This window comes from Misgurnus anguillicaudatus, chromosome 14 (assembly GCF_027580225.2).
Source record: "Misgurnus anguillicaudatus chromosome 14, ASM2758022v2, whole genome shotgun sequence".
Classification (NCBI taxonomy): Eukaryota; Metazoa; Chordata; class Actinopteri; order Cypriniformes; family Cobitidae; genus Misgurnus; species Misgurnus anguillicaudatus.
This window is the reverse complement of record NC_073350.2, coordinates 7,580,082-7,607,781: the sequence shown is the minus strand read 5'-3', so window position 1 is coordinate 7,607,781 and position 27,700 is coordinate 7,580,082. Positions and strand designations below refer to the sequence as shown.

General features: G+C 40.3%; 2 protein-coding genes and 3 non-coding genes across 5 annotated transcripts in view; all 5 read right to left on the bottom strand.

The window, feature by feature from the left end:
• Nucleotides 1-27,700, bottom strand: part of prr13 (proline rich 13) — a 359,338-nt gene that overhangs the window by 317,091 nt on the left and 14,547 nt on the right. The gene's annotated exons all lie outside the window — the stretch shown is intronic.
• LOC129455859 (uncharacterized) lies at nt 1,325-24,839 on the bottom strand. Its single transcript, XM_055220648.2, has 11 exons — nt 24,614-24,839; nt 21,859-22,080; nt 20,292-21,659; nt 19,983-20,196; nt 18,902-19,486; nt 18,583-18,795; nt 18,330-18,493; nt 5,213-5,584; nt 4,861-5,123; nt 2,771-3,028; nt 1,325-2,654 (listed from the first exon to the last, which is right to left on the bottom strand). Exons 2-11 carry the CDS (start codon nt 22,078-22,080, stop codon nt 1,325-1,327), a joined length of 4,989 nt encoding a protein of 1,662 aa, XP_055076623.2. The 5' UTR covers nt 24,614-24,839.
• trnah-gug (transfer RNA histidin (anticodon GUG)) lies at nt 26,015-26,086 on the bottom strand. The gene has a single exon. It is a non-coding gene; the product is annotated as a tRNA-His (tRNA).
• Nucleotides 26,535-26,607, bottom strand: trnak-uuu (transfer RNA lysine (anticodon UUU)). Its single transcript has one exon. It is a non-coding gene; the product is annotated as a tRNA-Lys (tRNA).
• Nucleotides 27,215-27,355, bottom strand: LOC141369645 (U4 spliceosomal RNA). The gene has a single exon (XR_012373440.1). It is a non-coding gene; the product is annotated as a U4 spliceosomal RNA (small nuclear RNA).

The window sequence follows — 27,700 nt, the reverse complement described above, 5'->3', positions numbered from 1 at the left end:
CAACAACGCAAATTTACTGGTTCATTTGGCGGAACAAAGTATATAAAGTGGGAGGAGTTGGATCTAGATCGAACCCCGCCCCCTGGATCTCTTGTTCAGCAGCGAGGACCGAGGACCATCTCTCTTCGCTTGTAGTCTCGTAGTGCATTCCGGAAGTACACATGCAATGCATTTTGGGTAATGTAGTACTATTTTAACACAGGAACTATTTTCCATATGAAACACCACAGTAATAACCCTGTGATTATGCAATTATGCACATAAATGCATTTAAAGCTAATTCTTTTGTAAGTAAACATATTTTGTGATGTAAACAAATCATTATTCAAATATTTAACTCAAAATGTCACATGCTACATTTACAGCTAAAACAGTATTAACAGTGTATAGCTTTAAATGTAAATAAATCCCACATCATGTTTCCCCTCCTTTTTTTTGAAAACACAATTATATGAGAGACTACATCTGTGCAACACAAGTGAATAAAACATATTATAAATTGAGCATTGAGTGTTGGGTTTTGTGAATAAATGTAAAATGATTCTGCAAGTAATTCTGGCTATAGTTTTAACAATTACATTCAATGGATGACATTCACTGTCCTGGTATTCAAGAGGAAATTACATAAAAACGTCAAGGCTGTTCTTGGCTCCATAAAATTCCTAAACTTAATGGTAACAGACATACAAACGACATAGAGAGATACAAGTAATAGTGACAGCAACTATACACTCTTTCTCCAGACACCCAGGGTCAGTCCCCTTCAGCTGGGTGTGTCCAGTCCTTTTATTTTTTGTCCTGGCCACACACCTTACAGGTGTAGTTGTACTTTTCCTTTGTCAGCCTCTTCTGTGCCGGTTCCCCCACTGACACTAGCTCCTCATCAGAAATTGCTATGAATTGATTAAATATGGCTTAAAAACAGATACAAATAGGATTGGTATGAATAATAATGCTTTGTTATGATAATTATGAGTGCGGGTATATCTAGTAATAATTATGAGAAAAGTAGAAAATGCAGATTAAATGATGTCATAAATTATTTTTTAATTAAATACTGATTGGGCCAACAGTTGCACACTCTTGCCAGGATTTGCACCTGGAGTCTCCCACCCAAAGGATGGACGTGTTGCTATTACACCACAAGAGTTGTGTTTTTTTTTTTTTTTTTGGAAATAGTTGCATCAGCAACTAATATTTTTTTCCATAATTTTTTTTTTCCATTTGCAACAGCAAATGGTTTGAACAGTGATTGTGAAATATTAAAATAAATAAAAAATATGATTAATAAAAGTATAAATAAAAAAGAATGAATTTCTTATATTTACAAAGAGCTTCTCCACTCCTCAAGGGTCTGTCCAGATGCAGGGCAGTACCATTTGCCTCGTACCTGTGAGTGTCCAGTTTGCTTTGATTTAGGCTGACCACACAGCTTACACTCATAGTGATAGCTCTCTTTTGCCTTTCTGACCTTTGGGGGCTCACCTTTCCTCACTCTCTCCTGGTTTTCAAGTTCTGCCCTGCGTAACCGCCATTCACGCTGGCGATTAAAGGGATCTAGTGCTTGGTGAGGGAGCCTAGGTTGGTCAGGACAGAAAGAGGTGGATGACCAGCCCTGGGTGGATGCTGAAGGTGGTGGTTGGGTGGCAGGCCAGCCCTGGGAGGACGCTGAGGGTGGTGGTTGGGTGGCAGGCCAGCCCTGGGAGGACGCTGAGGGTGGAGGTTGGGTGGCAGGCCAGCCCTGGGAGGACGCTGAGGGTGGTGGTTGGGTGGCAGGCCAGCCCTGGGAGGATGCTGAGGGTGGTGGTTGGGTGGCAGGCCAGCCCTGGGAGGATGCTGAGGGTGGTGGTTCGGTGGCAGGCCAGCCCTGGGAGAGTGCTGAGGGTGGTGGTTCGTTGGCAGGCCAGCCCTGGGTGGATGTTGAGGGTGGTGGGTGGGTTGCAGACCAGTCCTGGTTGGAGGACCAGCCCTGTGTCAATGCTGAGGGTGGTGGGTGGGTTGCAGACAAGCCCTGGTTGGAGGACCAGCCCTGGGTGGATGCTGAGGGTGGTGGGTAGGTTGCAGACCAGCCCTGGGAGGATGCTGATTGTGGTGGTTGGGTGGCAGGCCAGCCCTGGGAGGATCCTGAGGGTGGTGGGTTGGTGGTAGACCAGCCCTGGATGGATGCTGAGGCTTGTGGGTGGGGGGCAGACCAGCCCTGGGTGGATGCTGAGGGTGGTGGTTGGGTGGCAGACCAGCCCTGGGAGGATGCTGAGGGTTGTGGGTGGGTGGAGGACCAAACATGAGAGTGTGCCAGGGGCGCCTGGTAGGAAGACCAGCTCTGGTACTGTGTTGGGGATGGGTGGTTGGCAGAGGACCAGCCCTCCGTACTGATGTTTTGAGAAGAAGCAGCATCGTGTTGGGCAATACTTGCTTCTTCCCCACCACTGTGTGGAATAGCAGGTGTTCTGGAACTGTTTCGCCTGCGGATTTTTGCCTCACCCTCACGGTTTTCAGGCTCCTGGAACTCCAAAGGAGTGTGTCCATGCTGAACTGGCTGTGATGGTAGGTCACGAACCTCCAGGAGGGATTCTTTAGCCACGGCAATCTGCCGTGGAAGCCGCACGCCCTGAAGTAAAGAACCCTGTTCTGATGTCTTAGAGCAATCTTGCAGCCTGCAGAGACAGAAAACAAAACACACAAGAGTAAATTTTTCAGTGTGTTTATATTTAAAATTTTTGTTCAAATACGCAATTTAATCAATTTATGAAGATATTAAAGATTAACTCACCAGTCGGACACTGTGGTGTTGTTAATATTAACCAGTACGAGGTCAGTCCTGTTCATGATCTCTTGGCAGTACTCAACTAGCTGCTTGATGTGTGAGTAGGTCATTACAATGGACTGGGGTATGGCAAATCTCCTCCCTTTATTGTCCTTTGGCCTATTTCTGGGTTGCTTGTACTCTTTGTACAACTTGAGAGCAACACATTCAGAAATTCGGTTCTTGTCTGGTCTGTGAGCAGCCTGACCATGGACCATGAACAATCTGCAAATAGATGACCAGATCACATAGTGCTTATTATATATGCATGTTAACATATTGACATAACTATGAAGAGTTTGGTTTCAAAACACGATAAACGCCATTTTAAAAATAAAATAAAAGTTACTGCCAAAAACAGTATTGTATCAGGTCAGTATTAAAAAGTAAATTCTTAATTTTACACACAATCCAATAACTGTCGTGTTATTCTGTCATCTTTTCTCCCTTTTTCCCAAAATGCGATAAACACCAGTCCCCCTTTTCTGCAGAATGCAATAAATCCGCTCAACAAATCACAGCGCACCATTCCACGCAGTGTAAAGAAACAATGGCGGTGCGTTGAATACACACATAATCCTAGTTTTCCTCATCTACTTTGTACTTCGTGATCAACAAACAAACAAAAACAAAATAATACTTTTGATGGCACTGATAAACCTGTGGTGGTTTTCTGAGACGGGGAAGAAACATAAGCCACTCGAATGGTCTGACTAGTTGCTAAACTGCTCTCTTGAACAAATGTCTCGTCGAAAATAACAAATGTTTTGGTTTCCTAGGTAATCTATGTGTTGCTTGTTATATAAATAAACTACATTTAAAGAACTTTGTTGTAATTTATTCTTAGCGGAGTTTACCGGAAGTTACGTGCGGACTAGGGCTGTTGAAACAAATTTCAGTAATCGAATATAATTCGAATATTAAAAAAAATAATACTAATCGAATGTTAAAACTACTATTCGAATGGGATTTAAAAAAAAATTTATTAAAAAATATTTTTTATGTGTTCACTATCTAACGCATTTATGCTGTTAAATACAGCTAGCTACCTCGACCCGCATTTCCATCAGCTAATTCATTTGAAACAAGACCAGCAGCAGGAGGTACGTGAGAAAGAGAAAGCGGAGCTGATAGCGGTTGCGGAGGAAGGTTATGAGGAAGACGAGAACGAAGCAGCCAAGGTGAAGAGGACAGTGTCAGGAGAAAACCGCTCTCAGTGCTATGGACGACCGTTTTGGGAATGTCTTTAATGCCAATTTGTTTGGATAAGTTTGTCTTTTCGACCAGTAACAAAATACTTGTTCAAGATCACACTTCCTCTAAGGTGTGTTTAAATGAAAAAAGAATAGTGAAATTGGAGGCCAGGGGATGTGTGTGCTGTGTGTAGGTATTGTATAACTAATGATGCGATCTACGCAGCCCTCATACGTGAACAAAGAGAACTGCGTTGATAATGACATTTTTCATTAAAGTTGACAACTTTGTTAATTTTGTGTCTAAGCTTAGTCATTAATTAGCAAGAAAGATATCACCTGTTATTAAATAATTACATGTTTATTAGTAATACTGCAATGGACATAATTTAAAACAAGTCAACTATACGAGCTCATAGTGGCATTGGCAATGCATAAGCCCATTTTTACAACGTGTGTAGATAGGTATAGTAAATATTAATTAGTCAAATTTGAGCATTAAATAATCGATTATAAATCGAATTTAAAAGAAAAAATTATGAATGAAATTCGAATGGGATAATAGAGGAAGATTGACAGCCCTAGTGTGGACCACGACACCCGCTTGTTTATGTTGTTACTGCTGAAACCGTCTACAATAAATCTTTGAAAATCAAATTATGGATTTGAATTTTTTATATTATAAACTAAATATGCTATGTGAAAGTTTGTAACAGAAAATAGTGGTTTTTATCTTTTCACTTTCTTGGTATACAAAACATGTTTTAGTCAAATTAGTCAAAATGGATGTATTGCGTTTTGGAACCAAACTCTTTAAATATTGATATGAATACTAAGGAATACAGTTATATGAGATGTAGATACCTCTCAGCTGCTTGCTGGCCTGGAGCAGAGCCACTGCGTTTTCTTGAAGCCCTCCAAGGTCCTGACAAATTTTGTTTTTTGCTCTTGAGGGAGTAACTGGTGGGGGTCTTGTCAAAGGCACTTAGATGAGAGTATAACCTCAAAATCTCTGCCACTTCAGCATTGGAGAGTGCTGTTATGGTTCGGTTAAGGCCAACCAGGTAACCTGCCAAGGCATCAACTGCCTCCCATCCAGGAATCCCTCTGGCATCACACCTGGTGTCCTGTTACAAAATTAAACCAATAAACATCTGGTACAAGGGCAAATATAAAAAAGCCCACATTTCTAATGGTGAAACATTATCCACTTTACCGGAGCTGGAGTGACGAACCCACTTTCCTCAAATGGGGCGAGGACAGTCCTGGTAGAGGCATCACTCTCAATTGGGGAGTGGACGGGACTTGCAGAGGCATCTCTCTCCTCAAATGGGGAGCAGACGGGCCCAGCAGAGGCATCACCCTCCTCCAATGGAGAGTAGACGGGCCCAGCAGAGGCATCGCCCTCATCCAATGGGGAGTAGACCTGCCCAGCAGAGGCATCCCCCTTCTCCAATGAGGAGTAGACAGGCCCAGCAGATGCACCACCCTCCTCCAGTGGGTAGTGGACGGGCCCAGCAGATGCATCACCCTCCTCCAGTGGGGATCTGGGATCTGGCCTGGGCCTTTGGCCACCGCTTCCAAATTGCTGAGGTGATTAATAAAAGTATACACAGAATTATTAATAAAGAATAAATAATATTTTAAATGCTTCTTGTGTCTGTTCTACATTAAAAATGAAAAACTGGCTATTAGTTTACAGGTCGATAGTAGAAACACTGATCAGCCATGCTGTGATTGCCCGATTGTTACTATGGCCAAGAACATGCCCTTTTATTGCCCCTTGCAGTGCGCAAGCTATTGATGAAGGGTTATTGTGAACTTTTTATGATGCTGAATTTGTGGACCCAGTCAAAGCTACTTTTGTACATAAAATCACCCTACATAAGTAAAATATTTTAAGTAAATATAATCTTGATATCTTTACTATTCATGTTAAAGACAGAAATTAATGATTGTAATCAAACTTTGATGCTCCTAAAGTACTTTAAGTCTCTTTTAAAAACAGTTAAATGCTGTTTTGTCTGTTTGTAACATCAACCTAAGTATCTTCATGAAATGTGCTAGCAGGAGTGATGTCTCTAAACTGATTGATTGTACAGATCATCTCTGGAGGCAGTTGCTCTTTCTTAAACCCACAGCCAATGCAACAATTTAATTTCTGATAAATAAACTTTGAATTGTAGTTTATTAAAATATGGTGTTTTCCCTCTTTTGTGCAGTTGTTGATAATACACCAACACTTTTAGCAGTTCCCAATAATGTGTTAAATGAAGTATGATGTGCAGTAAATGAATGTAAATGTTATTCTACATCAAAATATTATAAAATGCAACTGTATTTGATAACAATAGGGCTGCAGCTATCGTTTCTTTTTGTAATCGATTAATCTAGCACTGAATCGATCGATTAATCGAGTAATCGGATTTGTGTGTGTTTTTAAACAACCAAAACAAATAATGCATAACGAAAATGACTTGGCTTGTTCAATGTTCAAGCATTTGGCTTTTATTTCTGAAAAAACAGAGGTATTTGGCTCCAAAAAATAAGCCTATTTATTTCAATTTTTACCCATTTAGTGTTTATAAGTGCCAGTGCCGACAATTAAACACTTTAATTTATTAATATGCACAACAGGTTTCATGCTGTAATCTAGCCCTGACATCAAAGTAAATATCTGGTTTATGTACACTTCTACACCTGCAGCATTTACCATTAGGCTACTAACAAATAATATATCATTTCTGGGGTGAGCCTATTTGCTATGGTAACAAGCTGTGTGTGTGCGCGCATGTGCACCTGTGTTTGTGTGTGAGGAAGAGTGACACCCCAGTCAGACGTTCAGTTGCTTCATTGCATTTTGGTACGGCAGAAATACATACATTCATTTTCAATAGAACGCTGTATACAGTGAATGCATGCTGAAATTATTGTTGCGTGGCTACATAAAAGTTTAAGCATATGTGATGCACTGCGCGATCGGTCTGACTCGCGTGAGAGAGAATATCCTTATGCTAAACTCCAATAAGACAGAGTTTATTATTATTGAACAAAATATGTCAGATTACAAGTTGCCCATATATGATTGCACTGTGGTGCCGTTTTTTGGTACACACACCTGTAAAGTGCATGCGTGTGTGTGAAGGGGTTCTTTTTTAAGCTATACTCTCCTGCAATTGAACGTGAATACGTTTACTACTTAAAAACATCAAAGCTAAACATCATATCTAGTAGGGGTGGGCGATATACCAAAATCTTCTATCATGATAGGATTCATTTTATATCATGATAACGATATGTATCACGGTAGAGTTTTTTTTATGTTTTAATAAGGTTTAAATCTTTAATACCATAGAAATTTTCATAATTCTCACAAAAAACATATACAAGCATAGAAAGAAGATAAAAACAAACAAAACGCAAGCTCTCTGAAGATAAACAGTCAATGATATAAGAATGATAATAAATAATTATGCATGTATGTATAGGCCTATATATATTTTTATTTAAGGTAGAAAAGTGATTTAATCAGGAGGAGTAAGAGATTTTCTCTCAATGCTGTTTGATTAACACGAGTGACAGACAGGAGCAAAATTAGGTAACTTCCCCTTTAAGACCAAAGTCCGGATCCAATACACTGTTACACATGCACTTTCTCTTTTAGCTGTTTAACTTTCTCTTAAGACCTAACTGGTCGTGTTTATGAGGATGCTTGCAAAGACGGTAATTTTGACGCATATATGTATTTAAGGCCAATAAAGCGGGAAAAATGCTCACAAGCTTAATGAGCAGCGGTCACGCGACTTGCACGCTCCTCACAGACAGAAAGAGCAGCGGTTGCGCGACTTGTCCGCTCCTGACACACAGAAAGAACGCACGCATACAGGTCTGTTGTCTGTGTTTCAATGGCTTAAAACAACTTGTTTTAAAACTGCAGTGCTTAAATACGTGTACAAACGTTACGTTTTCGCAACCACGCGCACAGGAGCATGACGTGGGCACGTAACCTCGATAGAGACGATAGTCCAAAATCTCTACTGGTTGACAAATTTCTACCGGTTAATTATGTCTACCGGTTTATCGCCCACCCCTAATATCTAGTCAAACCGCATAACGACATCGCTACAAATACAGTATGGGATTAAAATCAGCGGAAGCTACGTTACCTTGTTTCATCGACGCTTGGTGAAACAGCAGTGGATGTTTTCGGTTCAGATGCTGAATGTAATGATAATGTAATGATACCAAACTTTAGACATTCTCTCTCTGTCGTTTATGGACATATTTGCTCCGCCATCGCGCCAACTAAATTCAAAATGTACCACGCGCTATGATGTGCTTCCTGAACATTGAACAACGGTCCGTGTGAACAATGTACATGACAGCAAAGAAATGCTCTCAGATGAAATGCATTTAGAGAAACTATATGCAAGTGGTTAAATAAGTTTAATTAAATTGCGTTTTTCTTATATAACTGATTTCTGACTATATTAGCAGTAGCCACATTAACTGAAAGTCTTGCATCTGCTGAGTCTGCACAGAAATTTGTTGTAAAGAAGATAAAGATGTGTGAAAATATGTGCAAAAAAAAACGTATATGGTTATTGGCATTTTTGTCACAGGAAAGGGACAGGGTAACATCATTGTAGACAGAGTTTTAAAGATAGAATAGATAAAAATGACTAGGCAAACCCTTCATGCATGAGATTGTAAGCCTACTTGACAATCTAAAGACAAAGCTAAAATCAGAGATGAGTTTATTCAATGGAAACTTATTTCACATTGAGTAATATTCTTTATTGTACATAATGTTAACTCTATGTGGGAGGGGATATATTATCGCGAGAGTCTACGAGAAGTGAGACTGAGTTGCGAGAGTCAGTGAGGCTGGGGAGAGGAAGTTGTTCTCAGTTTGTAGAGTGTGAGAGCATGTGGGGGATTTGGGGCGTAAAACGGAATAATAAAATCTTTCTTTGGATCTACATTGCATCTATAGTTATTTGCATGGTAGCAGAGGATGGTTTCCAACTACAGAGTACCGTCTAAGCTTGACGAAGCCCAACCATACGAGTGCTGGAAAAATGAAGTTAGTATTTGGAGACTTGTTACGGACTTGGACAAGAAGAAGCAGATACTCGCGGTGGTACTAGGGATTGAGGGGCGAGCCAGAGAGACCACTTTGGAAATACCTGCGAACAATCTGAACAAAGACGATGGTATGGAAACTATGGCAGCTAAGCTGGACGCAATATTCTTATGAAGCATACTCTAATTTCGTCTCGATTTAAAAAAAATGTGGTGTCCATGACGGACTACATCATAGACTTTGAGCAGAGATACAACTGCATGAAGAAGTACCTGACCATGCCTGACGCTGTGTTAGCGTTTAAACTTCTGGACACGGCTTGTCTGAGAAGAGTAGAAAGCTAGCACTTACAGCGTGCACGGATTTAACATTTGCATCCATGAAGTCAGCGTTGAAGCCGATTTCGGAGGAAAAACCAGTGTAGTAAGCGAACAAAATGCGTCATTTGTCAGACACGTACCATTGGCCAAAAGACTGTCCTCATCGCAGAAATGAAGTAAAGCTAGCAGAAGATGAAAATGTGGAAGAGTGTAACATTAAACTGTGTACCAAAGTCATGACAGACTCTGAGATCTTCCTAACTGAATCACTGGGATCAGCTATCATTGACACAGCATGCACACATACTGTTTGTGGTGAGAAATGGCTGGATAGTTATATAAAAGATCTGAGCCAAAGTCAAATAAACAAACTGTTGCAAACAGAATCTTCAAGCTGCAGACCGTTCAGATTTTGTGATGGTCAGGTGGTATACTCCCAACAAAAGGGTGAAGCTTCCCGCTAAGATCGGACCAACAAAATGTCACATTAAAACGGAAGTTGTTCCTGTTAATATTCCTTTACTGCTGAGTAAAATGTCTCTAAAGGAAGCAGGATCAGTTTTAGACATGGAGAATGACAGAGTTGTCATGTTCAAGCAACCAGTGCCTCTTGAGCTCATTAGTTCGGGAGATTATTGTGTTGACATTAGAGATGGTAATAATGAAGCGGACACCAATGAAAGTGAAGTTCTTGTTGTCACAATAAAGATGTCTACAAAAGAGGAGCGTAAAGTTCTCCTGAAGCATCATAAGCAGTTTGGCCACGCCTGCGCAGACCAACTGCAGAGACTCATCCACAGCTCTGGAAATACTGACAAGGACTGTCAGGGAACTACACTGCGACCATATGCCTCTGGTTTCTATGGCGATGGTTCTTGTTACACCCACGCGCTGCATTTTCTTTCTCACATTTTTTAAATAATCTTATTATTAATAAACCATATCTTTTCTAAAACCAATCATGTCACCGGGACAGCAACTAGACTTTTAAATCTGAAATAATGAGTGGATTAAGCTTTTTAAATTGGCAAGAGAGAAATAGAAAGATTGTTAATGGCAAAGAAAGTTTGGGGTGGTTAGATTAATGAAATATAATGTGAAATTAATATTAATTTTCAATAAATCAAAGTATTGTGTTGTGTCACACATTATTAGTTCTTCGTCACATGTATAGTAGACCATTATTTATCAGTGGGTAATGATTGCCCTTTTCACCAGCTACCACCACAAGTAAATTTCAGATCTGTGGGAAACACTGCAACGTTTAAGAAAACAAGAAGGCATGTGGTTTAAAAGATGGCAAGTAAAATAAAAAGCATATCTGTATGCAATACATTTCATTATTGTTCATTATTATCCAGAGCGCCTTAATATAATTTGAAAAAAATATGTGCGACCAAATCATATTTTGCGCCAGTAACTGAAAAAGTTGGTAGCGCAAGTGCCACCAGTGGAAAAGGTTAGTGTAGTTCCCTGACTGTCAAGTTATTCTGCAAGAGATCATCCGTGACTGTGAGGTATGTCAAAGATACAGCAAGACCAAGCCCAAGCCTGCTGTTGGTTTGCCTTTAGCCTCAGAGTATAATGAGACAGTGGCAATGGATCTATATGAGCTGGAACCTGGCGTATGGTACCTCCATATCATCGACCACTTTACACGCTTCAGCGCTGGAAACATTGTGAGAACAAAAAAAGCCTCGGAGATCGTCAACTCTTTCATTCACTCGTGGATAAGTGTTCATGGTGCCCCGAAAAGAATATACACCGACAACGTGGTGAGTTTAACAATGAGGAGTTAAGAGAGATGGCAGAAAAATTTAACACTGAGATAAAGACTACAGCGGGATACAGTCCTTGGAGCAACGTGCTGTTGGAGAGACACAACATGACACTGGCTGAGATCCTCCTGAAGGTGAAAAAAGGAAACGGGTGTGGTTGGCAGACTTCTCTAGGCTGGGCTCTAATGGCAAAAATGGCATGGTTATAGTCCATATCAGCTTGTGTTTGGTTGCAGTCCTAATCTTCTCTCCGCTTTGGTGGATAAACTACCTGCTCTAGAAGGCACTTCTATTGGTACTAGAGTAGGACAGCACTTAGCAGCATTGCAAGCTTCCAGAAGAGCATTCACATAGGTGGAATTTTCAGAAAGGATAAGAAGAGCTTTACAAAAGAAGATCAGGCTGAAAAGTACGAGACAGGAGACAGGGTGTACTACAAACGTGCAGACAGTACAGAGTGGAAAGGCCCTGCTGTAGTTATCGGTCAGGATGGCTCTGTAGCATTTGTCAGACATGGGGGATTCTTGTCAGAGAACATCAGTCCAGGGTGAATAAAGTTAATGAGGATGAGGATAAACTTGTACTACTCGATAATCCTGAAAATAGTAAAGAAAATGAAAGCGTAATACACACGGATGTGTCAGACAATTCAGATGATGAAATGAGTGTTAAGGGAGATGTTCAATTCCCTGACAACACATAAACAGATGATAGAGAAGACGTAGGACAAACTAATGAGACAGATAGTACTAATACATTGGGTTCTAACTGGTGTCAAACTGAGAACAGGTCAGACAGTGACATTTACAAACAGAGATGATGGTACTAAGCACACTGACAGAGTTTTAGGCCGAACAGGAAAAGCAAAAGGGCAATATAAAAACTGGTACAATGTGTAGTTTCTTAAAACAAATGGCAGTGGGGGGTCTAAAGGAAGCTTTAGACATGTCATATGTTGATGATCTTCTCAATGAATGTGAAAACACAGATGCTGATGTACTGATTACCAAAGACATCTCTTTTGATGCTGCTAAACAGGAAGAGACTGAAAACTGGCAAAATAATAATGTTTACGAAGAGGTTACAGACAAGTAGGGGTGTCAACAATAATCGATGCGGCAATGCATCGCAATGCGCGCATGCACAATTCAGCATCGATGCAGCAAAGTGCCATAATCGATTATGCCACTGTTTATTTTCTGGCCTCGACAATAAAATTGTGAAGTTTCAATTACCTTCGGGGGCATAACAACAACAATCAAGATGGCTGAGGTGGAGAGAGATGATCGTGATAGACGGGTAAATAAAAACGCACCCTTTTCCATGGAAAGTGGACATACGAGCAAATTTCGGATTCTATGAAGTTAATGGGAAACTAGACAAGACTTACACTGTGTGTAAAATTCTCATCTCAGGTATATAATTGTCATTGTCTTAAAGCTGCTTAGCTTCCGTTTTTGTTGAGAATATTTGCACTTGACTTTACTACTTGACTGGTTAAAAATTTGCCTTGTTGTGTACAGTAGAATTAAATTCTGATGCATCGCAATGCATCGTAGAATAGAATTGAATCGTTACCTAGTGAATCGTAATTGAATCGAATTGTGAGGACAATGCCAATGCACACCCCTAAGGGTCAAAGATGTATTTCTACTAGATGGGTCTGTACGTTGAAGGAAACTTCTAATGGTTTTGATACAAAAGCTCGCCTTGTGGTGAGAGGTTTTGAAGAGGTCAATATCCATGATTTACAAAAAGATTCTCCCACATGTGCATCAGAGTCACTCAGGCTGCTGTCAGTTGTTATTTGTCAGAACAAATGGAAAGTGAATTCTATGGATTTTAAGTCTGCTTTTTTACAGGGAATGGAACTCTCAAGAGACATTTACATTCGTCCCCCACCAGAAGCAGGTGTGGACAATGTATTGTGGAAACTAAAGAAATGTGTGTATGGACTTGCAGACGCCTCCCTCTACTGGTACAACAAGGTCAAAGAACTCATGCTGAACAGTGGGGGTAAAATGTCACGGGTTGATTCTGCAGTGTTTTATTGGCAGGATGAGCAGTCTGAGGTGACCGGCATACTGGCATGCCATGTGGATGATTTTTTTGGGGCAGGTTCAGAGGATTTTGTTACTAATGTCATACCTGTACTTAAATCTGTATTTCACGTGGGTCGTGAAGAGCATGAGAATTTTTCATATGTGGGTATGAATATTGCTACTGTGGGTGGTATAGTGCAGGTGCATCAGCACAGTTACATTGAAAACCTACAACCAGTTCACTTACAGGCAGCACGAGCTGTACAGAGTGAGGCTCCACTAAACGAGAAAGTAAAATAACAACTCCGGTCCAAATTGGACAGATTTTGTGAGTTGCTAAACAAACAAGACCAAATGTAATGTTTGACACATGTAGCCTAGCATCCAACATTAAGAATGATACTGTTCAGTCCATACATGAAATGAAAGTCACACTTAAGTTCCAACACTTGGGAAACAGTGATGATTTAAGTTTAGTGGCTTTCAGTGATGCCTCACTAGGCAATCTTCAGGATGGAGGTACACAGGAAGGGGCTTTAATTGTCCTCATGGAAAAAACAGTAAAGTGTTCCCCTTTGTTTTGGCAATCTAAGAAAATCAAACGTGTGGTAAGAAGCACGCTGGCAGGAGAAACCCTTGCGATTGTAGCAGCACTACCCAGACGGGTTGAATGATAAGTGCTTTAATTAGAGACAGGTGTGCTATGGGTGTAGGTGTGCATAAAAGGAAGGTTTCCAGCATTGTTTGAGGCTGACGGGTGGTTGCTGCTGTGACTTTGGACGGTGAATGCCTAATGTTTTCTTAGTGGATTTTTTGAGCCGTTTGGGACCAGCATTTGATTGTGGACTTGCTGCATTTTGGGTATGTCACAGTGGATAAATAACTTGTTTTATTTAAGACGAGCTGTTGACTGTATGTGCTTTGTTCATTTGTCTTAGTATTCATTCCGGGCTGTATTTATCATGCTGTGCTTTGGCGTTAGCAAGGCTGACTCTATTAATCAAGTTTGTAGACTATCGTGAGTTATTTAATATAAAGGGAGCTGTTGTTTGTAAGCGCTCTATTTGTTTACATAGTATACATGCCATGTGGAGTTTATTCATCACTGGATGTGTCAGCAGTGCCGACTCTCTAATAATCAGGTGGGTATGCTACTGATTTATTGCATGCTGATTATGAAAATTCCATCGTTAATGCTGTACTTTTTCTTTTATCAGCTTAAAGCACTCCGGAGGTATATGCCCATATGACACTGGGTAGCGGATTTGGATGGTGGCCCAGCTTCCCCTTCTTGGTGTTTTATTATTATTTTTCTAATTTTTTTGTTTAAGTATCTGCCTAGCGGCTTACTTCTGTGACACCTGGTCCACCCCTTCATTTGTGCCGTCCGCATTAAGTGGCCTGTTCCTGGGAATAACTGTGGGACAGGGTATTAGTTTTTCTCAGTCGCTTTGGTGCATTTCTCACATCACTATTTACATTCGCACAACAGTTAGTTCAACCTCCACAACATTTAGTCATTTGTGCACGTCATAGTAGCAGTTTCTCATTCCTTCGAACAAATTGCAAATGCTTTTGGACATGCATCAATTGCTTTCATACAATTCTCTGCTGTTTTATAACATTATCATTTGTTTGTCATGTCAGTCAAAATTAACTATACTTGTGAATGCTGAATAGTCATTCCATGTAAAACTAACAGTCCTTATTTCATTGCTTCAGTCATTACATACAAAAATTTTCAAGTTGTCAATTTTTTTAAAGTCTTTTTTTCTCCGAAAAGTCTCCTAAATTGAACACTTTTTGAAATGATGTGGCCAGACAGAGGAATGTCTGGATGTACAAGAATGATTACAGTACTATGTCTGTTGTATGTTCAGTTCCAATATGTACTGCAATGTTTTTTACAGTTGTGCACAGCCAAAGTGAGTATGTTTGTTGTAAATAAGGATGCATTTTTTTCTTTTGCACAATACTATGAACAGATTAGAATTGCAAATAGGGATGGGACGATTACCGGTTTCACGATTAACCATGATAAAATGTCCTGACGGTTAGTATTATCGTTTAAAATGTAATTATCATTATAACTGTGTTTGATTACCGTGATTTTGAAAACTCGCGGTAAATCCTGTCCAGCCAGAATCAGCTTGACGCAGGCGCTCGCATGCAACATTAGCTTTTGTGCGAGAAGGCGTGGCGGATGCAGTAACAGGTGCACTGTGTTTTAATGCGTTGCTTATGTGTGCATTTGATGTTCTTATTTAAGGTACTGTTCATTAAAACAGGTTCATACATCTCAGGGCTCCATGTTAATGTTCATTTAATGCAGGGGTGTCCAGTACAACCAGTCGATCGCAAATGCAATGCCGGTAGATCGCCTACAAGTTAATAACTGTCTCCACGAGCTTCGGAAAGCAAAGCGCCAAATTGGCATTATGGTCTTAGAAGTCTTTTTGAGTTGTTGCGCATTTCTTCTCAAGTGTGTTTTTATAAATCTTATGCCTGCCCGCTGCAGCGGAGTCGTCTAACTTCCGAAATTTGAATGCACATACATGCTGGAGTTGATCCACACCTACGGTGTATGTGCGCGCGATCGATCGACCGAATGAGAGAGAAATGCTTCTGATAATGTTGTCAGTTTATTTCATCAAAACCGCATCTCCGCTATATGGTCTCACCATGTACTCAATGATTTTTTTTAACTCCTCAAAAAGAATAGAGTAATGGTGACAACCCTAAATTCAACGTAGAGATAGTCCTCCTAACACACATTTAAAGTGTTATTAAAAAATGTAACTGTTTTGTTAAAAAATGTTTTTTAGCAGGTAGGTTTTGTCAGCTTTATCATTTTAAAAGTAGATTGCCACACAAAAAAAGGCCGGACACCTCTGGTTTAATGTTTATGCTTAAAGTGCATATAGCTGCTACTTGTATTTGTTGTTTGCTGATTTTCAAAAATAAAACTTGTTAAAATTTTTCAGTGTGTGTATCAGTTCTTTTTGAACACTTCCATCTCAATTTAAGAAAACCATGATAATATTGATAACCGTGAAAACTTTGGTCACTATAATCATAGATAATCACTATCTTGTTCATAAACAATGGTGTCAGGACTTTTCATTTTGATGACACTGACACTTTCATTGACATGAATACTTGCTTTTGAGGAATGTCCTATCCATTTTGAGCAAGTGACACACTTTTGCAGGTTATCAACTAGGTTTTGCAGTTTGTACTAATTGTTTTGAGAACTGCATTAACTGTTGTGCAAATGTAAATAGTGATGTGAGAAATGCACCAAAGCGACTGGGAAAAACTGTAAGTTGGGCATTCGCTACCCCGTATTGTTTCAACTGGAGGAGGTTTGCGTGGTTGTATGGTACATTTGTGGTCGTGTGCATGAGTTAAGTTAAGATGTGTGTGACTTATAGCGTGTGTATAGTGTGAGAATGACACGTCGTTTAATGTGCGTGCGTGAATTATAGAGGGTGTGCGTGTGGTAAATAGATTATGGTTTAAGTGAGGAATGAGTGCTAGTTTGTTTACTTTATTTTGTATTTGTTATAAACTATGATGTGATTTATTTAGTTTTCTTTGTTTATTTGATTTAATATTGGTTTCACAAGTGTGTTTATTTGGTTATTTTGTGGAGCTGTGGTATTTTATTCAACTGTTAGGTCGGTCAGGGAGGAGTGTTAACCTCAATTTATTTTTTTGTAATTGTTCACTGAGTAGTTTGTGTAACTTTGTTTCTTTGAAACACGTGTGGTGAAGTGAGCCCAAAGAAACTTATATTTAAAGTGTGTTGTGAAGTGGAAATTTGCTTTTCTTTCTCCCTGTTATCCGATCTGAACTTTTGATGTCTGGAACCTAATCCAGTGTTTTTAAATGAAGCTAGCTTCACTAGTCTTGTGTTAAAGATTACATTAAATTGTGGTTTTACTTTCTGTATAAATAAAGTATTGTTGTTTTTGCATTCGTGTCTCCTCTGAATCTTTGTGGGAACTAACTTGTGTCCCATTTATATTTCCCTGGGTGTAATTCCCAGGGTGGCGTAGTCCGTTACAAAGACTTGGGTGTTTAGAAATCTTTTAAGAGGTTCCGAATAGTACCTTGTTAGAGGTAAATTGTGTGTAGAATAACACCTCTGGGTGCAACACTGTCAGATGGTATTGACACTGCTATGTTCTTGCTTACTACTGGTAAAGCTGATCTTAATGATCTTCCACTTATTTGTGTTACTGATAATCATTCCCTGTTTAACGCTCTTCAGTCTACAAAGCAGGTCACAGAGAAGAGATTAAGATTAGAAATAAAGTGGTGTCAAAGAGCTTCTACATGCTAATAAAATCGAAGTGCGTTGGTCAGAAGCCAAGTCACAACTTGCTGACTGTTTGATACAGAAAAGGTGCTTCCTCACTTGTGCTTCTTAAAGCACTGTATGAGGGTGTATGGAAACTGTATTATCGGGAGAGCCAGTGAGACTGGGGAGAGGAAGTTGTTCTCGGTTTGTAGGGTGTAACCAATGTGGCGAAATGGGCTTAAAACGGAATAACAATCTTACCTTGGAACTATGTTGCATCTATAGTTATTTACACACAACACCTATTATTGCTAAAATAAACTTAAAATGAATGTGATCATAAGCATGTTTGTCTTGTCATTCGTTTAAGAATAAGTAAAACAGCTGCTCCACAAAAAAAGATGCACAAGTACATAAACATTTTTCTTTTATATATATTTTTTAAATAACATTGCTAAAAGATTCAATCTATCCTTTTTTATGTGTTGAATTTGAAATGCTTTTCATATTTATCGTACATCTTACGCAGATTGCCCTCGTATAATGAGAATGCATAACTCTGACAGATTTTACGTATCACATCCGCTTAAAAAGGTGCAATCTAATGTTGTTTACATGAAATAAGCCTGCTCCCGAGCTGGTTTAATCTTACGGACCGGTTGCTATGACAGCAACTCTAGGATGAGTTTCGAAGAACTAAATAATTCAAGATCAAGACAAATCGACAACAATCAAATCCAGCTGACTGATTAATCCACGTATGAAGAACAGACCCCAGATATACTGTTGACATAATATTACCTGCAATGTGAGGTCATGAGCCTGTGGTACGGTCACATCAGGACATTCATCCTCAAGGTCTTCATCCAAGATCTCAGGCAGGATGTCAGCATTACCAGTCTGCTGGCTCAGAAGATCTCCTCTGTTGGATTGTGCCAGAAGATATTCAACAGCAATTCGCTCTCCTGCAATAGATATTCATCAAGGGAAAAATTGTTTACTTGCGTACCATGTCACAGTATAGGTCTGATCATCAACAGCAGACTTTTCTTACCTGTAGGTTTCCCAGGGGGGATAAACTCTGGAAGAAGAGGTTTTCCCAAGACTTTGTTGCTGAGCGCATTTACATTGGACATCAAACGAATGTCATACAGCTTTGTCCTGGATGTCTCAGTCATTGAAAGTGCTTGTGCTGACCGGTTTAAATTCCACCTTGACACACCCTCAAGCATGTACATCTGAGTGTGCAATGCATTGCATCTCCACCCTACTCAGACAAAAAACAGGATCACTGATTACAACAAATTACAACAATATTATGTCAACATTCAGTAGCAAAATATACCATGTGTGTGTGTGAGGTTTTAACATGCCTGGAATGAAAGCACACTGGTGCTTATGAAAGCTTTCCAAAGAGGAGGACCCTCTGGCGCATCTTAGAACATCCAGTGTCTTGTCTCCTTTCTCCAGCCCTGACCCAATGTTAGTATAAAGCTGCACTCCTGGTGGATCCTGGATGCAGGCAAGGTGTTTTTGCTGTACCTTCCACACTTCAGACATGCGCTCGTGGTTAATAAGGTGTAGCCCAGTGCCGTCCACAAGGTTCCACATGGAGTCAAGGAGACTTTTGATGAGGGCACGGGTCTCCTCCACTCCCCGGGTTTTCCTGCGGCAGTGCTTGGCTAGTTCTTTAGGGCTGATGCTCGCCAACACCTGGGCATCTGTTGGCTCATAGCCCTGATGCTTTTGCCTCAGCTCTGACCGCTTCGCCTCCTTCAGATTACTGATGTCCTGGTAATCCCACTCAAAAATGCAGCTCGACAATTTGGAGCAGAACGTACCATAGAGTGGATGGTGTTCCGTGATGAGACCTTTGGTGAATCGCCTCATAAAGTGGAACACATCCAACCGCACAGTGGACGTCCATGGCCGAAACCAATGGAGAACTGGGCTCACCCCTGTGTAAATTCACAAGATCATGAATAAAAAAAATTTCCTCACAACATGTATGCATTCGTCATGTGTGTGGTTTGTCATTTCAAAATATGTGTTCGGTGGGTCGAGTGAATGTGAATCTATGTGCATCACGTGTTTTGTCAAAATAAGTGCCTGCTGCAGGGTTTATTGGTTTATAAAAAAGACACTTGTGTTTGCCAGATACTCATATAATCTCAAGTTCACTGTAAGGGAGTGTCTTGTGTGTATTTTGTGAATGTGAGCGTCTCTTTTATCATGAACGGTTTTGACACGTGTGGAGCAGGCACTTATTTTGACAAAACACGTGATGCACATGGTTCACATTTTTTGAAACCACAAGCGACACACATGACACTCCAAACCCATATTTTGAATTTGTGCCCCTCAGAAGAGCAGTCACCAGCAGCCACTGGTTTCTAGTGTCATCAACTGCATTATTTGGCAAAAAAACATCAACCCAAATTACAGGTAACCCACCTCTGTCACTGCAACAGTCTCTATCCACATAGATGGCGGCTGGCTGTGGCTCACCAGCATCCCTGTACCGTTGGACGATCCCTTGGCACAGGTCATCCAGTCCAGCCCCCTCGCCGGTTGTGAGGACAGAGTTGAGGACCTGACCATACTCGTTCCCAACATTGGTCATCCATGTTGCCGTGTTCTCAATACCACCAGCCAGTTTTTTGGTCACCTGTTATAACAAAAGAATATACATCATTAGCACATGTATTCTTATTAAACCCTAAAAGAACAAATGAGCTCAAGCTTATACAGGTTTACTTTTACCTTCTTAGTGGAATCGAGCTTCAGAATTCTGCCAAACGTTGAAGTGATGACACCTTTGAGTTCATCAAGGTGGCCGACAACATCGTTGGCATGCACTGTCTCAAACCACTGGGCCAGGGGCAAGGGAATGAAGGGTGGTGGCGGGGAATAAACAGCCTGGGACTGCTTCAGGCAGGATCTTTTGTGAATTTCACAATCTGTGAAATAGTCACAGGATCTCCTGGCCCACTCCTCACTGTGTGCCTCTTGAAAGGCCTGCTGCAGGTAACTGGAGCTATTCCCTGCTGTTCTAGGACGCAAAAGTGTCACACATTTTCTGTCCAGTGCCAAATGTGTAGTCAACACAGCAGGGAATTTGTTGCGGTTAGAGGGGTCCAGTTGCTTTAAAATATCACTACTCCAAGGACAGACAGGTAGTTTGCACTGGCTGCACCTTGGGTAATATCCCCCTATTAAATAGTACTTGCTGTCCACATCAATGACCTCTCTGACCTTGGTGTAAATGCCAGAGTGGTGCATCTTTCGGTTGCACTGATTACATTTCAAAGGTATGCCCCACATGCGCATTGGTGCCCACAGGAACATCCTCTGACGAAAGTAATCATGTGGGTTTGGAGGTGCCACAGATCTGATTGGGCTTGGGGGGTGGTGCCAATTTTCCCTGACATTCTGTTTCAGCTGCCCTCTTGCGTCATAGAGAATGTGGGCAATCCACTCCAAATCACCTGGCTTGATGACCCGGAGGAATGGCTTTGGTAAAAACCTGGCCCGGCTTACCTCTGGAAAGCGCAGAGGGACTGGTAGTCCTGGTGCTGCTGGAGGAGGAGCAGAAGCAGGAGAAGATGGAAGTGGTGTGCCACTCTGAGTCGCTGGTGCCATCTCAGATAGGGTTGGAGGGGTAGGAGCAGGAGCAACTTGGAGACAGATGGTTGGTGTCGTCTCCTGGGCTGTGAGGCAGACTGTAGCTGGAGCATCTCGGGGAGAGACGATTGGTGTCGGTGTCATCTCTTGGGCTGGGGTAGTGGAGGGATGGGCTGAAGGTGAGGTTAAGACATGACACTTCTCAAGGTGCTCTGATAACCTGACAGCACCCATGGCCTTTGTGCCACAGTGCTCACACTCCTCCTGGACATGGAAGTCTGACAGATGCTGTGTAAACTGGTCAGAGAGCACTTCCTGAGCACAAAGGGAGCATGTCATTGTATTACCACTGGTCCCTGTCTGCTGTGGACCTGCTGCGGTCCCTGTCTGCTGTGGACCTGCTGCGGTCCCTGTCTGCTGTGGACCTGCTGCGGTCCCTGTCTGCTGTGGACCTGCTGCGGTCCCTGTCTGCTGCGGACCTGCTGCGGTCCCTGTGTGCTGTCCTGACTGGGGGAAACAACATTTTGTATTTACTCTCTATATCCTCTTATTCTCTAAATCACACAAAACTCTGCATCAAAACAAGTCATTTGGAGAATCAAGCACATACAGCGAAGAACCAGCCATGGGGAACAGCTGTAAAGGAAGCATTTGTCAGCATCGTTGTCTCACATCATATGTTTAAGGATTCAATGACATTACTTACATCATGGTAGCCACATTTGCAGGGAATATTTTTCCCAAAAATATCTTTTTTTCTGACCGTTAGGCCATATGCAGGGGTCAGCGGACAATTCTTTATCCTCTCTAACACTGCCTTCCAACGTCTGCTCCCGGGTCTCTGGCCAGTGGAAAATTTATATTTCCCCTGGGCAAACAGCATCATGACGCCGGTCCAGAATGAATCTGGCTTTCCTTGCTTTGGCATCTATAGGGCAAGAGGCAGTCATTTAGGCTGAGTATGCAACATGTAGGCCTACATGCACAGACAGATAAACAGACAGACAGGTAGATAGATAGGAAATTAAGCAGCTACAATATAAGGTTGTATGTTTTTTACAGTCTTAACTTAATATTTTAGTCTTAAGTGTGTCAAAATTCTAAGAATAATGTCATTTTACTCTTATGCCTAGACTTAAGCATAAGTTTGATTTATAAAGCCTCCTAAGTGTTAAGACTAGGTCTCAGATCCTAAATTATTTAAGAAAGCTGGAGAGGTCTTATGCACTTAGCAACAAAGAATGTGTTAGAATTACTTTAATTCAAATGTATTTCTATGGATGGTTTTAGCAGTAACAACATAAACACGCAGCTTTCGTGGTCATCACATAACTTCTGGTAAACTCTGCGTAGAATAATTAAAAACAAAGTCCTTTAAAAGTAGTTTATTTATATGTACAATGAGCAGAAAATAGACAGTAGATAGGAATTAATATAACATGAAATATAAAGAGTATAGGGTTTTTTATACAATGTATATTATATTACACTATATAATATACAGTATAAGATGCATATTAGTGAAACTTATTCAAGTGCTTGCACAGTACCGAGATTTTTTATGGGATTATCAAGACAGCATACTTAAAGGTATATAAATTTGCATAATATATACTGTAAAAAGTTAAAGTTGGATCAAATAATTGATATTGCCTAAAAATGTAATGTTTTTTCAACTTACATTTTCTGAGTTTAAGTGAAATAAATAAAGTTAAAATGTTTAATTATTAGGTGTTACTAATTGAAGTAAGTTTTTTTTAAGTAGAGACGCTTTTGGTTTTACAGTTTATGACAGGTAAATAAAACACCATAAAATGTAAATAACAACTACAATAGCATTATCAACCTAAAAAATTGTGAAGTATCTACAAGATTGCAGTGACATCATTACATGTAAAGTGATATTAATAGTGTCATGATTCTGCCCTCTTGTCATTGCTTTATTCTAGTCTTGAGGCAGAATCATGATAGACTCATGTTTTGTGTGCCTGTACGTGGCCTTTTTGTCTCGTCACTTTATCCCCGCTCCCTTGTCATCCTCTTGTCTTCATTGACTAATCCTTGTCACCTGTTCCCCTCATTATTTTCCCCCTATTTAAGGTCCTTGTGCTCTGTGTTCTGTCTGGTATCGTTAGCTCTGTTCCTGATCCGTTCCTGTGTGAAGTGAAGTGAAGTGAAGTGAAGTGAAGTGAAGTGAAGTGAAGTAAGCCAAGTCTAGTAAGCCAAGTTCTTTGAATGTTGTTATTGTGTTGTCTAGTCAAGTTCAGTCTAGTTAATGTCAAAGTCTAGTCGAGTTTAGTGTTAGTCAGTACTAGTTATTGTTGCTTGTTTAATGTGTTTTGCTCCCACGTGGGCTCTGTTTATTTCTGTTTACTTATTAATAAAGTCATCTTTGTTTATCTGTCTGCGCTTGGCTTAGTTCTCACTCTAATCATGACAAATGGAGTATAAAACCCTGACCCCAAACATAATGTTACAATATTAGCAATGAGCAAGCCAAATGTGAAAGTGACAAGATGGCAAAAATTACAATTGTGTTTAAGTGGAGAAATCCAGCTTAACTTGATCATCTTGTTCAGGCTTGATCATCAAAGTATTTTTTATCTAAGTGTTTGCAAACTTTTGTATTTTCTTATATACACCTTGTCAGTGAAATGAAAATGATATGATTCATCATCTTAATTTTTTAAATAGCACTACGTTTGTCTATTTCATTAACATGTTATAATCTTAATCAAAATGGTGCAAAATCTTGTAAAATAAATGTATGTACTTATTTGTAATATTGTTAAACTTTTCTTGAAGCAAATTTAAATTAATATATTTAAATACTAATATAATTGTAATGTCTTCATGATTCATGAATGTATGGTGTCACATGCTGCTGTGAATGTACCGTTGCCGGCTTTCTATTGGCTGATTCAGAGGTTAAGGGCGGCCATTTTAGGTTGAAATCATTGTAGTCCTCAGTTTGCAGCACTTAAGTCAGCACTTAAGAATGAGTCTTACACTTTACTGAAAATTGCTTTCAGCCTCTTAATAAATGTCTCCTATTCTCAGACTGCTCCTACTCCTTACTAAGAATTTTCTGACACTTAAGCCATAGCTTAAGACTATTCTTAAGAGCATTTCTGAGAAGTTTTATACATACGGGCCCAGGAATTTTTTAAGTCTTCAGTTTCTGAAACACTGTTTCATTTACATTGTTAAGATCACATTAGATGGCATGAACTCACCCTGATGGTTGTCGGTTATTAAAAAATGTAATCAAAACAGTTTAGTGATGAAAGAAATGGGGAAAATGATACTCTCTTACTCACGATCTATCTATTGTATGATAACTGAACTAAAATCACAACACAAGTCAATCCTGTTTCTTCATTGATGTTATGAAATGTTTTTTTTGATACAGAATATGATGAATGACATGAATATATATTAAAATATCCATTTCAGTTTACCTTGATGGCTATTTTCTGTTTCGATCTCTTGTCCTATTGCTGCAGACGTTATGGTCAAGTGGTGTAACCAGTGTTTTGTCTGAAAGACTAATATTATACAAAAAAGATCATATGAATAATAATGTAATACTCTACTACACTGTAATAATGGGTATTTCAACGATTTGTACTTAAATGGTCAAAGAATAGAACAAGATGTTTACAGCATATGGTCTTACTCAGTACAATGAAAAACGCATACAATTTAAATTTAGAAATAAATATAACAAAAAACATATTCTCATAGGATATTACTAATTAAAGTACTAATTTCATGAGAACTCATGAGGTGTAAAAGATTAGATATTAGTCATTTTTTGTGACTATCTATCTATTGACAACATATTTTGTTAAAAATAGTAGACATGTCATATTAAATAATAATTAACCGCGTTATGGACCGTCTTATCAAACTTAACAGCGACATAAACACTCGACACAGACACAAAATTGAGCATCTCTGTTCTAGTTTAATTTGATGAACAAAAGACAGACACACAAAAGACACTTAAAAACGTCCAGTAAAAAAATAATTAATATAGCGATTAGCATTATCCCTTAAGGTTTTGTGACCGTCTTATCAAACTTAACAGCGACATAAACACTCGACACAGACACAAATTTGAGCATCTCTGTTCTAGTTTAATTTGATGAACCAAAGACAGACACACAAAAGACACTTAAAAACGTCAAGTAAAGAAAATAATTAATATAGCGATTAGCATTATCCCTAAAGGTTTTGTGACCGTCTTATCAAACTTCACGAAAAACATCCAACGTTTATCAGAGCAGAATTATTTACAAAAACAACAAATACTTTTACGATTTCACTTCAGTGATTTATAATTATATTCAGATAATTTAGTAAGTTCTACTTACTTTTAGTGTCTAGAGATATTCGCCGACGGTAAATACAGTTACCTGAGGATGAACTGTAACATCGTCTCCGTCAGTAACCTATCAGAACACTGTTTGCACGGGGCACCTGTTTCGACGCATATAATTGGCTCTTTTGCCCCCCTTGAAGCGGCAATTTTTTTGAAGCATATGATTGGCTCTTTTGCCACGCTGTTGTTAGGACTCTGTTCGGATTTGTTAGGAACTGTTAGGACCTTGTTAGGACTTGTTAGGACTTGTTAGGAACTGTTAGGACTTTGTTAGGAATTGTTAGGAATTGTTAGGACTTGGTTAGGACTTGTTAGGACTTCTTAAAGCAGTCCAATTAGTGGAGGGTACGGCCACGACTACAACGAGTCGACCTCGCGAACCCTCTGGGCTTGGTGTGTGCTGAAAAGAACTTGTCGGTCAGGTAGGTACAAAAGGGGCAGCAGTGGGATGATCCACCCACATCCCTGGATGGACTGCCGTGACCCGGATTCGAACCGGGGTTGCTGCGGCCACAACGCAGAGTACTAACCACTATACGATCACGGCGTGCCACCAGGCTTCGGCAGAGCTGCGCCTGCAGGTTTGCCTGAGTGCGTCGGCCGGAAGGCGCTTGGCATTCATTTTCTGAGGTCTCAATCAATTTTTTGTTTACTTTCACCGGCAAACCTTAAGCAAAATGCCTCTCAGGGGTGTTTTCCCGCACAGGGATTAGTTTAAGACAGGACTAGGCCTCAGTTTAATTAGGAAATACAACTAGTTTGAACAATCATGCCTTATTAAAAACATTGCTTGTGTGCATTTCAAAGCAAAGGGCAATGGTGTCAGAGCAAGTTCTTTTCAGTTTGGACAGCTCTTGCATTTATTTTAGTCGAGGACAAGTCTAATCCCTGTCCGGGAAACCGCCCCTCAAAATCCAATACGTCCCCGAGGCCGACCCAAATGCCAAGGGGAGATGCTCGCTGACGTAGTCGGCAGGACACAAACCTGAGCTCATCGCCCAAACAGGGACTTGAACCCTGGACCCTCAGATTAAAAGTCTGATGCTCTACCGACTGAGCTATCCGGGCTCACTCCTCAGTACCAGGGCATGACCTCTCATGCCTTCTATGGTCTGATAATGTTGGCAGACAAGGTTGGGATTTCTTTATCATGACCTGTTCATTACTCATTGGTCTGTGGACAGAGTAAATGTTACTAGAATGCCAGAATGAGCCGGCACCTGCTTCAGTCTTCTAACAGAGTCCGCAAGAGCTCTTTAAGGGGAGAAGTCTTGCTTTAGCTTGAGACACTCTTCTCTTGAGGAAAAAGCAGTCGTCCTCCAAAACGTCACCAGAGAGGCAGCGTTACTAAGCTGAAGGAAGTGTAGGTGTGTCTGCGTAACATGATGAACTGACTATTAAGGGGGCCCAAGATAAAGCACGTGTGACAAAAACGTGACCCTGCCTGTGAAAAGCCAGCTAAATCATTTTTATGATTTGCTCTTTTCTCCGCAAAATCATCACATATGACGTAGAGAACACTCTGTAAAAACACAACCTTGATATCTTTAATGTTGACTCCCACATTAAAGATTGAAATGAATGTGACACCAACGATTGGGATGGAACTTTGATTCCCCTAATCTCACTACGAACAACATTAGCAGACATCTTTCATTTACAACGACCTTCTAAGTCTTTTAAGAGACTGGCAAAAATTGCCAAAGCTGACTGTATTTCAAGTCATCCTGGCGGGGTATTGGGTAAAGTTTTCAACCAGCAATGATCACGCCTCGGATAAACCTCATAGGCTACGATATTGCCTCTGCGAAAGAATGATGGCAAAGGTCACCACCTTTCCTGTGAACATACCTGGACGCTGGACGACATGGTGGTAATCAAGCTTTAAACTGAGATTAGACTTCAGATGCTGCTTTTAGATCATGTTGTTTGTTTTTGACGAAAGTATATTGAGGAAAAGGTAAACATTGCAAAGGGAAAATAGGCAAGTGGGAATTGTTGACTTGAACCCTTAGAATACAATCGGTTACGGCTTGAAGAGATCATTTCATTGTTTAAAAATAACAGGATTGATTAAGGGAATCTAGGTTCTTTTTTGTGGGGTCAAACTCTGGTTCACACTCCAACACAGAAGGTGGCGATAATGCACCTTAAAGTTGGT

Bases quoted from the DNA above. Each gene is read 5' to 3' on its own strand.
- LOC129455859 (XM_055220648.2), bottom strand. From the start codon at position 22,080: ATGCCAAAGCAAGGAAAGCCAGATTCATTCTGGACCGGCGTCATGATG. The intron at 3,029-4,860 runs GTATCTACATCT...ATCTATTTGCAG, and splicing joins GGCCAGCAAGCAGCTGAGAG to ATTGTTCATGGTCCATGGTC. The intron at 2,655-2,770 runs GTGAGTTAATCT...CTGTCTCTGCAG, and splicing joins AACACCACAGTGTCCGACTG to GCTGCAAGATTGCTCTAAGA.